Source organism: Aplidium turbinatum, chromosome 14 (assembly GCF_918807975.1).
Source record: "Aplidium turbinatum chromosome 14, kaAplTurb1.1, whole genome shotgun sequence".
Lineage (NCBI taxonomy): Eukaryota > Metazoa > Chordata > Ascidiacea > Aplousobranchia > Polyclinidae > Aplidium > Aplidium turbinatum.
Genome location: NC_137485.1, coordinates 1,067,927 through 1,081,622, shown reverse-complemented (window position 1 = coordinate 1,081,622; position 13,696 = coordinate 1,067,927). Strand labels below are relative to the sequence as shown.

Genomic DNA, 13,696 nt, shown 5'->3' with positions numbered 1-13,696 from the left:
AAACAGACATTGCAGTCGGCTGCAGCGTGGGTCAGGTGTATGTCGGAAGGCGTACACCGATGCATAGCGCTCAAGTCCGCTTTCCCGCAATGCAGGATAAAGATAAACAAAACAAAGTGCTGTTGTAGCCGGTAGCCTAGTATCTTTTTTGTTCCCGACACGTCAATGATAAAAAATAAGATGATATGAAAGTGTGAATATGTGATCACATCCAGTAATCAGTATTCACTAAAAGTCTTAATCTCAAAGTCACTAAAAGTCATCTAATCGAAGTATTAGTCTTGTTTGTGTTTTATTTTTTGATTGTAACCGATTTGGTTAAATTGTTGATTTGTTTCATAACTCAAATTATTCTTTCCAGGGTGGGGGTGGCAACTGACTCGTAGACCGTACGGTCGTTTCGTTGTCTCCCTATCAATAACAAAACCTAAACATTGTATCATATTATTGTTTTATGTCACTTTTTTGTGTTTGTGTTTTGTTTTTTGATGAATAACGATTGATTAATTGAAATCAAAACATGACATTTGATTTTTTCTTGTTACCAGTGCTGCCAGATGGCAGATGCACTTTTAATTTCTAACACAAGTGCCCAAATTTAATCCACTTTTTGCATGGTGAAAACAGTGCAAAAGCTCAAAATATAGGGTACGCAAAGGCTATACGGTAGTCCCCACTTACTAAACCTACGGTAAATAGGCCTAACTCCTTAAAGCCCAATTTAGTCTGGTGTAGCAGTCCAGAAGTTACTGCAGGGCGCAGGCCGAGAGTGACCAGAGTGACTGCCACCCAGCTGTAGCATTCCAGAGGTTACTGCTATTGCAAGGAGGCATGCTGTTTCAAAATCGGTTTGAAAAAACTTGCAAGGAGGTAGAAAATTATGCAGTTGAAACTTTTCTGAGCAAACTGCAAAACTATGACTGATAAAAGTTATTAGCTATATGGAAAAGTTTAAAGATTTCGTAAACATATGGAAAAGTTTAAAGATTTCGTAAACATATTTTTTTCAAAGGACTTCTTAAAAATGTAAATGAGTTATGTTTTCATACTTTGTCAGTAAGTGCCCTGTCTTCGCACGCGATGTTATGCAAATTTGATCGAATTTAGGAGATACCTTTAATTTTACCTTTCATAAAATTAAAAAAAAATATTTTCTCTATTGTTGCCAGGGTTGTCCCATGAGTTTCAGCACAAATACCAAACTTTATGCATGTTCCCAGTGGCAAAAAATTAGTACAAAAATTACGTAAAATATAACCAGACTGTGTTTATCAACTAAAATTCACATTCTGATTGATTGAATGGCGAGAAGTGACCGGAACACGAGGTCTTCACTATTGATTCGTTTATTGACTTGTTTTATCTGAGTAGCGCTGAATGACAGAATCCAACAAGAACACCAAACGAAAACACCAGAACAACTAACGATTCCACCAACAGAACTCAGTACGGTACAATGCACTGTCGTCCTACATGGTTGACTTCAGAAATTAGGAATTCTTCTGAGTGAAACTCAATACCGCTAAATCAGACTAAGTAACAAAAGTGAGTCAGGAATCATGGTTATAGTTGCTTCAGAAGGATCCTAGTAGTCTCGATTGGGAAAGCGCTACTATGTGCATTGCAAACGCTGTGCACAACCACACAATGCAACATAACGGGAAATCTACAAGTCCATGAAGCACTAGTCAGAATACGATTAGACATTCTTTCAAAAATTCATTGCTTACAATTCCTTAAATTTCTAAGCGAGACGCAGAAGAGAGAGTGCTCGGGCACTACAAAGAGCAAGGTAAGCTAAGAAAACCTTACAAAGAAGTCCTATCACTGGCAAAGCCATTTGAAACGCAACCCGCCAGGTCTTCCACGACTTACAAAATAGATTTTTGTCGTTTTTCTCTTCCAGTTTTAACAACAAAAAAAATTGTGTGATATTATTTATAGAGCTATAGATACCCCTTGTCAGAAGTTGATAGACAACAGCTTTAAGCTAACACTTTATTGTTTACATAGATTTTCCAGGCATTTTTTTTTAATTATTTTGCAATTCATTTGTATTTTTTATGAAAACATATTTATGAGTAGGCTAGACTATTTTTTAAGTGGAAAACTTTGCAAAGTATTGGTATTTTTGGTACCTTATATAAAATAAAATAACTGCTCCAGATCATATTACCTTTAAGGATTGGTTGTCGTGGTACTGTTGTCATGGCGAAGATTGGATTACGCGTTGCCGATTGTTTGCTCTCCGGTTCTCAGTTAAAGGATCGCGTTTAAATGGCTGAGGAGTCTTTACCGGAACAACATTGATACGCTTTGACATGTTGATAGTTAAAACACGAAATCTAGCTATTACGGTAGTTAGTTAAAACGAAGATTGTAGATATTATTTGTTAGAATATGTTTTATATCTGTTTCTTTTCAATAGTGATACAAAAGGAGTCTCCTAGCCTAGTGGTACCGTAGTTCAGTTCAGTAAGTTTTTCAATTTGTTAAGCTTTGCTATTCCTGCGGTCAGTTTATTTGTGTATTTTTTTAATGGGTATTTGTAGGTCTATTGTTAACAAATTTTTGTTTACTGCATCACTTTTCTGCACAATGTTTTCATGCCCTGGAGTTATCTTCATAATTTGTGCAGAGTGGGGTTACTTGTATTTGTAGGTTTCATGCAAGACGCAATATGACAACTGCAGCTTCCGAATTGTTGCTGGTAGCTGCTGGAATTGAATAAACGAAGCTGAAATCTTACATGAAGTTATAACTCAGCTGAAAACATTTTATTCTACTTAACAGTACGGTAGCCTTTATCATAATAAATTCTTAGCCTATATTTTAAGAAAAAGCAAGTCAGTGTAGGTGTAGTTATTTTTTCTTGATAGCAACATAATTCACTGTTACCAGTTACTTTTAGCCCCATTAGCTCAGTGGTTATGCACCCGAATCAAGATCAAGTGGTCCTGGTTCAGCTCTCAAGTAATGCGCTTGAGCAACACATTTCAGGACTGCTCTTCATTCAGCGGCACTTATAAGATCAAAATTTTCAACAACCATAGAAACTCCACCACATCAATCTCGGTGACCGCGCCTGTGTCAGTGGTTGAAAGCTTCTACAAGCATGCGAAACTGCCAGGATTAAGCTTTTAAAAAAGCTTTCTCATTGAGCAGATAAAGATCAATCAATCGTATGTTTGTCTTTGTTGCCAAGTCATGAGTATTTATAGGTTGCATTGTATTGGTGGTACTAAAGTGCAGGCTAACCATAATTTTAGACAGTTGTCCTAAAACTATGAGCTGAACTTGGAATCTAATTTCAAACACATGCCTTAGATTTTTGCAATTTTAAAACTAAGTTTTTAATATTGTACCTGAGCCAACATGGCTGCTGCAGAAGTGTTGCTAAAAACTGAACCAAACCCTCAGTCTATTCCTGCTGATAATCTTGGAACTAAGGAGCATTCCATACCGATAAATACTGGAGCATACACATCGATTGGACAACCCACTGCTGGGTTCAGGACAGCAAAGTACACCCCAGAGGAATGGTATCAGAACAACTATTCAAAATATTATCAATCCTTCTCTGATCGAGACAATGCCGAGAGAATTCAACATGATTCAAAGAAACTCGCAAATGAAACTCTGGCAGTCACTAACAGGTTGGCTGCTAATGTTATTAACGTAACTGTAAAGGTAAAAAACTGCAACTGTAAAGGTATTGTAGCCGCTACCCGAATATTGTGGGCAGATGCAGGAAAGTTGGAATACATTTGTATGTCGGTAGTTGCAAATGTTTCTATCTTGTCACAAAGTTAAAGCTTACGAATAATAAATGAATGTTTGGTTTGCAGTTTATTGAAGTGTATGTAAAGAAATTAATCAATTTTTTTGAAAACTTTTACATAAACATTTCCCCAAACTAAACAATAAATTAATAACCTAGGCTATGCCAAAAGGTGCTCAACGCTAAGTAAAAAAGCCAAGCAGAGTGCTACATTCAGCTACTGCTCTCTAAAAACCTTAACAGCCTGTTTTACCTTATTAAGAACGTTAGAACGTTCTTATTCAAACTGAATTTGATGTAAATATTTCTCCAAACTATGTTGATTTGGTGGCTGCCCAAACTGCATAATAAATACAGCATGGGATCTGTATTGCAAAATCAAAGTGTTTAATAAAATGGACAACAACAATATGTTCGGATGTTTTAGGTAATTGCTTGAAAGAAATAACCAGATGCAAACAATTTGATAGTTGTGGGTGCCGAAGGGCTACAGTTGTGTAAATAAACAAAATTAAAGGATTTGAAGCAACTTCATCAGGTAAATTTGGGCATTTTCACAAAAAGTTAACTCTGATACAATACAGTTTCATATTTTATGGTTGCCTAAATTTCCATCATAGTTTTAAATCCCTGTTTTAAACAATCAAAATTAATGAGATTTTGTTATTTTTCTATACAAAACATATTACACATAAATAAGTTGTGAGTCTGCCAGATGAAAATTCTACCGAAAGCCTAGACAACATAGGCCTACTGTATTTTGTGCAACTTGTACTTGTAGGCTAATTTGTATAATTGATGTAGTCTCTTGATTATCATCGTGATGCTGTAATCTCATAATCATCATCATGATGTAGATCATAGTTATCACCATGATGATGTAGTCTCATCATCATCATGATGTAGTCTCATTATTATCATGATGATGATGTTTAATTTTAGGGCTTTTTGTTCAGCAACTTTTACCCAAATAATTGTAGATTTTTCCCTAAACTTGGGATTTTGTACAAGGGGACAGCTTCCCCTTTGTATCATACGCTTATGTTGGCATGTAATCACATTTATTGCATGTTATTCTCTGCAGTGAGGTATCCAGTGTTGTACGTTGACGCTGAGGCTAGCGCCGTCAGTTTATTTTTTAGTTGACGGAAGTGATAACGCCGCCAACTATTTTGCCGATTTTAAGCATCAAGCGCTATGTGTCAATTTTTGTTTTCATGGAAAATCTCGTTTCACAATGTATTCTGGCCAGCGCGACTCAACCGAAGTACCGACTTTCGCGTTGGTTGGAATGGCTACCTGGAATACAAGCGGAAGAAGTTTGCCGAATGGTGATTATTCATATCGTGAGCAGTATCGAGAACGAGGGATCAGAGAGAGAAAGCGAAAAATCAATGTCGGCCTATGTCATCGCGGAGGTTGAAGGCAGGGCCTCCAAGAGCCCTGCCGGGCCCCGGTGCAGATCTTGCTGCCGGGCCCCCCAGCGCAACATGTCGCGTGATATCTCACAAATCACAAGCAAAATTTGCGGTGCGCGTTAATCCACAAGGCCAATGCATACATGGTGTTCCGCACAGTGTTTTTATTTTAAAACCAGACCTATTTAAAAATACTACAAAGAATACATTAGGTTAAAGTATTACCACTCCACTATTTCACAAAGAATGCAGTATTGTAGTGGTGTTTATGACTTTAAATTCACAGATACACACTAGTTATACAAAGATAAAAGGCTGTGGCTATAGTTACACTATGTAGTGTAAATATAGCCTCAATAGCGTTGCCAGATAAGGAATTCTGCTTTAATTTGAGGAAAAGTTTATAGCTGTTGAAAACAAAAAGTTGTATTTTGGAAAAAATGTTTAGTCATGGTCAAAGATCAAAACCCTAACCTTATTCCTAACTCTAACCCTTACCTTACCCCTTCCTAACTTTAATCCTAACTCTGGCAACACCTGATTGTAACCATGGCAAAAAGTGGGTAAAAATAGCCACTTTAAAGATAAAAATGGCAATACTATCTGACATGGCTGACATACAAGTAGCATTGCATATGTGTGCATACACCTTTACATTAACATACCGTACAATAGCATTTCTGACCTTAAAATCAGCAGAGACTAGGAGACCAAACTTGGATGAATGCATTGCTATTGTTCATGACATTAAGAAATACCAACTTTATTTCAGGATCAATAGGCAGCTTCTTATTTTTACTCCTTTAGTTTTCTTTGCTTGTTTGAGTGAAACTGCATTCACGCATGATTGAGGGTCACTTTCTCTTCATTTCTACAGCAAGTGGTCAGGAGAAACCAAAGTTGAATATATTTCTATTTTTAAGTCCTATCAATATAAATGCACCTACATCTATCACTATACTATGTATCGAGACCTTTACAAATACCCTGCATAATGACAGAATGGCTGTTTTGAGTCAATATTGACACTGTTCCTGAAATTCAAGAGTAAGATTGGCTTGGCCTGACTGGAGAAGACTGCTAAAAAATAAATAGTGAAAACAAACGAAAAGGAAAACTTCTTCGAAACAAATGTTTGTTTATATACTAATCATTAGTTTTGAAAATTCTGATTCTGTCTATAGTTGAAAGAAACTGCACTTCAACAGAAGTAAAGATCTATGATTTTTACTCAAAAAATCACACTTCCACTAATCTTTAAACTTTTTTTCGAATTTTGTTAGACTGTTATGACCTTTGGCCCTGCTACAAGGACTAAATTATTTTCCTGCATTGCCTCCATGAAACTTGCTTGCATTCCAATATAGCAAAATCATTCAACAAGTCCTAAAAACTCAAAAATACTGTAACTGTCTCAGGCTATATTAGACAAGTTCCATGATTTCAGTACATGTAATTAGTATCATATCCAAAACAAAAAATACTTGAGCATTTCTGTACCGAAAAAGTGACAGTAACGACTTCTTGCTAAGTATTTTAACAATATTTCAATACTTTTTACTATTTTCTGAACTCTTAAAATATCACGCTAAACAAGATTATATATACTGTACAACTAAAATTGTACCAGTTCAACATGATTAGCCTACACATAACAGTCACTGCTTGCTTGTGTCATAAATTGACAAGATGTCAGCAAATGCATAGAATACCTTCTGTATGACTGTAACCTAACCTGCTCAATCAATTGCTTATTAAAACATGCCGTAAACGTACCCAAATATTCACATTAAAACACCCAGACTAACACTGAAATAAACTAAAATATTCATTCATACCCATGAGGGGGCCCAATCGAAATATGAAAATACCGCTAATATAAAAAAAATAGGCTATATTATGCAAAATCGACCTGAGCATGCAAATTAAAACATTTTGTCGGGCCCTTTGAACTAAAAAAATTGAAAAGTTTGTAGTTTTGAAAAAGGGCATACCCATGAGGGGCCCAATCGAAATATGAAACTACCGGTAATATAAAAAACAATATTTTATGCAAAATCGACCTGAGCACGCAAATTTAAACATTTTGTCGGGCCCTCTGAACTAAAAAAAAAACGAAAATGCTGTAGTTTTGAAAAAGGGCATACCCATGAGGGGGCCCAATTAAAATATGAAACCACAACCGGTAATATAAAAAACAATAATTTATGCAAAATCGACCTGAGCACGCAAATTTTAACATTTTGTCGGGCCTCCTGAACTCAAAACATTAAAAATTCTGTAGTTTTAAAAAAGGGCATACCCATGAGGGGGCCCTATCAACATAGGGAACTAATATAAAAACAATATTTTATGCAAAATCGTTGAAATCAACTTTAACGCGTGAATTTAGATATTTTGTCGGGCCCCCTTGAACTCACCGGGCCCCGGTGCAATGCACCGGTTGTCCCCCCCTCTTGTGGGCCCTGGTTGAAGGTACTTTGTTTCAAGAGCTCTATGCCCCTGAAAAGAGCGATGTTGATGCAGTGGACCTCGTTAAAAGATTTATATATGCTAAGCCATCACAGCACGCTTGGAACTGTGATACATTTCTGAGTAAACGTTTCAAGGCTTGTTTTTGAAATACAACACACCAATACCATCCAGCGCTGCTGTGGAACGCATGTTTTCACTTGGAAAGGACATTATGCATCCCAAACGCAGCAGATTGTCAGACAAACGTTTTGAAATGCTTGTGTTTCTACAAGGAAATAACTATTAGCCAAAGCTAAAGCAGCTAATTACAATACAGTCTCAGAACATAAAACCTGTTCTTTATTTATAGCTATTTTTAGTCTAAACTTAGTTGAAATACTTCCGTTTTGTGAGACCCTGGCTAAAATAGCGCTAGAAATTAGCGCTGACGCCGTCAATTTCTTTAAGAGCTGACGCAGTACTTTACGTCGTAAAATTTTTAGGCAATTCGCGCTGACGCCGTCAATTTATTTCATTGACGCGTACAACACTGGGTATGGCATTGCATATTTGAAATGATGATTTTTCAATTTGTCCAAAACTAGACAAACCAGTTAAACATTAATGCATTAAAATAGTTGTCAAACTACGCTTGGCGACTCCCAGGATTTCGTTTTCATTTTCCAAGAGTTTTTATCGTTAAAGGAAACATAACCGTTTATATATAGAAGTTGCTGTATATTACAAATATTAAATATCGGTGCAACTTTGTGAACGTTGCGTCTTCGATGATTTCTTGTCTTTCGTGCGTCACAATTGGAAAAGTCTTCAAAGTTTTCGAGTAATTCTCTCCACAATAAACTCTTCGCTTAAAAGTTCCCTTAAGTTCATGACCGTTAACAGTTTCCGGAAGGAGCAGTCACTCATGGTAGCAAAACAACATTCTATAACAATCTACAGCAAGTTCTATCGCTGGTGAGCAAAACATTAATTTATTCGTTCATTCCAAGGACTCAAGCGGACGTCACAAAGAAGTTAGGAGAAAGAATTCACGACATAAACTTCTGGAAGTTTGAATTGCAGCGCGAGATCGATGATTTGATCGCTGAGACCGATCTTCTCTTCCTGCAGAAGGTAACAATAGTTTACGTGCAGGATGCTTTGAAGCGAATTGAACGTAATAACCAGAAGCGTTATGGGGGTTCAGGGGAACTTTTGGACACGGGCCAGGGTTGATGTTAGGGACTCGTAACATTTCCAAGGATCCCTGGAACCCCTGGAAAAGAAACTATCGCTTAAGCTTTGGATTTAGTGCGTTTTCCATATTCCGTCAAACAGTTGGACATTGCCTTTAAAATGACGTAGAAGAAATCTACTTTAAAACGTCATATTTGAACTGTATGACGTCATATTGCAGCATCGTGATTGACATTTGTATCAATTTTTCTCATTACAGGTTAGGTTGGAAAAGGCGCTGGACGCGACAGAAGTCCCGATGCAGATCGCTACCGACAATCTAGAATGCAGATTCCGGAGACAAGGACCGGACCTTGTCAAAGATAATGTGGAGATCCAACTTCTCAGGGTTTGTTTGCTCATAATCTGCTTTGTTGGTTTTGAATTCCGCAAATAATATAAATCATTGTATCTTGTGAATAACTTAATGGCCTTGTCAGTTAACTTTGTTGTAGGAAAAAGTCATCTTGAAATTATTCCCCGAACCTATAGAGACGGTAGCGTTTGCAGGAAGGTCCACGAGGTACTTTTGGATTCGGCCCCGGGATAGTTTTAGGGTCCCGAAACCTTTTTAAGGAGACCGAACCTTGAAGAAACCACAGCGTATATTCTTTGGATACTGACGTGCATTTTTTTAATGAACTTCATGATTTTGGTGCCTAATGGTCTTATTGGTATGGGGCCCGAAACATCGTCTGAACGCCCTGTACAGAGGCCTGCATGGTCCTGTATAGAGACCTGCTTTTTTATACTTTAAGTAGAATATGTGACTATAGAAGATCGAACTCACATTTGTATAAAGTGTCTGATTGTTCACAGGAAGTTGACTTGCTCAAGTCAGTCCAGGATTTGCTGAAGCGAACAATTGAACAGGCAAAGAACCAAATAAGGTAATCTTCAATGTTCTGTTTGTTTCGGCCACCAAGTTTATCTGGGGATGGAGGTTTAGGGTAAAACGGTGGAAGACTAGAAACCAATTTGCGGCATTGGCCACATCCTTGTATCCCATTCCATATCTTGACAGAGACGTTAACTGCTTTGTACGGGTATCGAACAAAGAAGCCATCGAACGTTGAGCAGACGCAACCGGCACGTCTAATATTGTTTTCAAATTGATGACGTAATCAATAACGCGCTTTGCAGAATGAATCGCGACGCGAAACAGAACTTGGAATTTGATTGGAGCGACAAATTGGACGCGCTGAACATCGATGACAAGTGCGGGAGATTGAACAACCAGTCAACCGACATCCAGTACTACCCCAACTCCGCCAAGTTTGAAGACAAGTGAGCAACCATTGGTTGTTTGGTGTTATATGTTATAAACTTGCAAGCTCACAATTGAACAACTTGTTCTCGATATTTCTCTTGTTTTCACGCCATTGCATTTCTGTGATTTTGCAACCTGCAGTTGACACACATCATTGATTGTCATCATTTGGGCATGGTGACGTCACAAATGGCTGAATGAGGTGAATTGACAAAAACTTTGATTCAATTCCGACTATCATCAATTTGCAGCAATTTGACGTTTTTTAACCCTCGTAAAATCTCATCTTGTCAGTTCTTCTACCCCTGAGACCTGGGCCCAGTTCACCCACGATAACATTGTGCGCGCCGAACGCGAGCGTATGGCATCGATCAACCTCCGATCGCTCATCGATAACGTCATCCATGACACGTCCGATGACCTCAGAGAACAATGCAACTCGGTCAATGACGCGTTCGCCAAGAGGGTTGAGGAAATGAACGACGCGAAGACAAAGTTGGAAAATCATTTGCAGAAGGTGAGTCTGTTGCTTCTTCTTTGTGTGAACCTCTTCGTGGCCAACCCTGAGAACATTAAGGGGTTGTACACGGTAGCGTTGACAGGATGGCAGAGGGGTATTTTTAGACCAGAGCCTGGAATGATTTAGAGGCCCTAACCTTTCTAAGGCCCAAGAGTTCGAACAAACCGTCCCGTGTTGCCTGGGTTTTGGTCGTTTTTCTTAGAAATGTCTTAATCTGTGCCCCCGAGGATTCCATTGGTACCTCCACCGGGCCAACTTAACTTTTCACCGGCCGTGGTTGTAGATCAACTGAACAAAGAAAAAATTTGTAATCTGTGATTGCGGCTTTTTGGTTTTGCTGCATATCTAATAGCCATTGAAGAGATTTATTGTAACATTAATGTTTTTCTTACCCCGTTCGAGTGAAATGCCTTTATAATCACTATGACGTCACCAAATTAACGTAAATCGTTGTTTCTGCTTTATCTTTGTTTATTTTATGAACTTGCAGTTGCTGGATCTCGGATTGTTTTCAAACAAATCGTAGTGATGTGATGTTACTCCCTTGCTCTCTCAGGTGTTGATTGAGATCGGCAACCAGGAGAGGAACATTTCAATGATGAAGCAAGCCATCTACGACAAGAAGGCTCCGATGCAAGTGTCACAGACCAGACTCAACCACAGGACATACCGACCCAACGTAGAGTTATGCAGGGACCCGGTACAGTTCAGGTGGGTGACTGTAGACTTACGTGGCGGATTTCGGTCAATTGGTCAAAGATCGGACAAGATTGTTTCTTTTTAGAACAAAAATTGTATAGTAATTTTATTTTTGTTTTTTTATCTCAAATTTTGAGGCATCCTATTGTCACAAACGATTATTTTCCAATTGTCGGTTTGCGTCATTATCTCAATGACGTCAAACCGTATTGGTCTTTCGCGCTTACCATTGTGACCCTGTCTCCCTCTCAAATGACAATGGGCCCCATTGTGTCGTAGGCTGGTGTCGGAAGTTGGTGAGATCACAGACAGCATCGAGAACCTTCAGAAGAAGTTGAATGATGCGGAGTATTCCCTCCACTGTCTGGAGGACACGAGGATGGCGCTGGAGAAGGAGATTGCCATCAAGAGCAACAGTATCTTCATCGACAAAGACAAGTGCATGGCTCTCCGAACAAGATTCCCGACTGTCATCAAGCTCTCTGGGTACCAGTAAACTCGCAAGCGGACTGCAAGGATGGAGGAATCACTAAAGAAATACTTGTGTAATTTTTAATGGTAATTCAAATTTTATGTTTCGATCTCCGTGTATGAAGATCGCATTCCTTGCCACGTGATATCGAAGTTTAAAATCCTTTTCTCATGGAAGATGATTAAATCTTTCAGAATTAAAATTTCAGAATTAAGAATTAAAATCTTTCAGTCAAAGGATTTTTCCCCTTGTTACTTCCACTATTTCTTTTTCAATTTAATGTGAAAAACCTACAAGCCTTCCGAATGGTTCCTCCATCCTTGCTGACCACAGTGGAAGCTCCTTTTCTCTTTTGCTACAACTGACATGAAATTGTGTTTAATAGCGTCATCATAACGTGAGCTATTTGTAACTTAATAAACCGACCATTGTTTAACTTTGCCTGATCATCCTGCGCTGTTTGTTCTATTAGAAACTCCAGAGTGTTGTCCTCATATAAATTCAAATAACAAAGACGCGGGATTTGCTTCTTCCGCTACTTTCTTGCTACATCGGGACACATCAATAGCCATAAACTTTTCATTTTATTGTTTGGTAACAATTGGTAGCTTTGTACGAGCGATATCCATCGTTTTGACGTTTGTCGGCGACTTTAAAGCGCTGCTGCGTCACAACAGCTAATCTGACATTTTTTGGACGTTGATCTATCGGCTTTGTGCCATTTAATCAACGCTCGTACTACCCACACTGGATTTTGTGTTTGTAAATAATTATCTGCTCACTACGAGATTAAAACATGTGCACTTATGTTTGTTGTTGTGCGGAAGATGAAAGAAATATCTTTTTCAAATCGTGAATTAAACTCCAAGCTAATGGTGTCACCGGAGAAGTTCATAATTCATCTTCGGAAGTGTTTGACCGGGAAAAAAACAAACAAATTGCAAGACTTAAAGCAAATGGCATTTCTTGATTGCAGCAGACTATCCAGGCTAGACTAGACTTAAAAGCAGCCACCTACTGTAGACTCGAAGATTTGTTCGTCGTCGTCGCGTGAGCCTCTGGAGCCGAAAGTCTATCTCTTAACCACCCCAGATTCACGATGTTTCCGGACTACACTAGAAGGCTACTTGAGAACAGCCAGGCCCGGATTTAGGGGGGGGGGCAGAGGGTGCAGGTGCCCTGGGCCCCCCGACTTTTGAAGGGCCCCCCTACGTGGAAAAAAATGTGATTTTGTGTTATTTTTTCTTTCTTTCAGCCTTTGAAGTTTCTGAAAAATGCTGTGCAGTACTGGATTAATGCTACTGTATAGGGTAGAGGTGGATTTTCGCGCCGTAGGCACAAAAAAATTTTTGCACGGGGGCCCCCCGATTTAAAAGTGCCCCGGCCCCCCCATCAGCTAAATCCGGCCTTGAGAACAGCCAGTCTTTGGTTTCATCATCCAAGACGCGCAGACCTTCCACACCGTTAGGTGGTTAGTAGATGGTACAATCGTTAATGATGTGGTCTGCGCTCTGATTATACATTCACAAGAAGAGGCCATTCCCACTGGTGCATGGTTGAGCGAAAAGTCCGACGACCGTATGAAGACGGTTGAGGTGCACCCACGCCTGTGGTTGTATGCAATCGGGGATGACCGCATGGAATCTGATGGTAGGCTACTTGACTTCAGTTTTTGTCTTGTTGAGTGGGCCTGGATGTTCGAAGTTCAAAGCCTCTACAGGTAGGCCCCTATGCGAAACTACCAGGAATAACCTATCAAAGGCTTTGTCAGTTCGAGGATAAAGATTCAAAACCAAACCAAATAAAATCTTTAGGCTTGTCTGTTTCTGCCGAATAAGTGAAATTT

General features: G+C 38.9%; 1 protein-coding gene across 1 annotated transcript; it reads left to right on the top strand.

Moving 5' to 3' along the window:
* The first annotated feature begins 3,331 nt into the window (after window positions 1-3,331).
* LOC145783371 (tektin-4-like) lies at window positions 3,332-12,657 on the top strand. Its single transcript, XM_082595224.1, has 8 exons — window positions 3,332-3,656; window positions 8,664-8,787; window positions 9,110-9,238; window positions 9,709-9,779; window positions 10,033-10,176; window positions 10,454-10,676; window positions 11,236-11,390; window positions 11,658-12,657. Exons 1-8 carry the CDS (start codon window positions 3,376-3,378, stop codon window positions 11,872-11,874), a joined length of 1,344 nt encoding a protein of 447 aa, XP_082451350.1. The 5' UTR covers window positions 3,332-3,375; the 3' UTR covers window positions 11,875-12,657.
* Window positions 12,658-13,696: the final 1,039 nt, after the last annotated feature.

Coding starts and splice junctions, on each gene's coding strand:
- LOC145783371 (XM_082595224.1), top strand. CDS start 3,376: ATGGCTGCTGCAGAAGTGTTGCTAAAAACTGAACCAAACCCTCAGTCT. Junction 3,657..8,663: donor ACTCTGGCAGTCACTAACAG/GTTGGCTGCTAA, acceptor GTTCATTCCAAG/GACTCAAGCGGACGTCACAA. Junction 10,177..10,453: donor TCCGCCAAGTTTGAAGACAA/GTGAGCAACCAT, acceptor TCATCTTGTCAG/TTCTTCTACCCCTGAGACCT.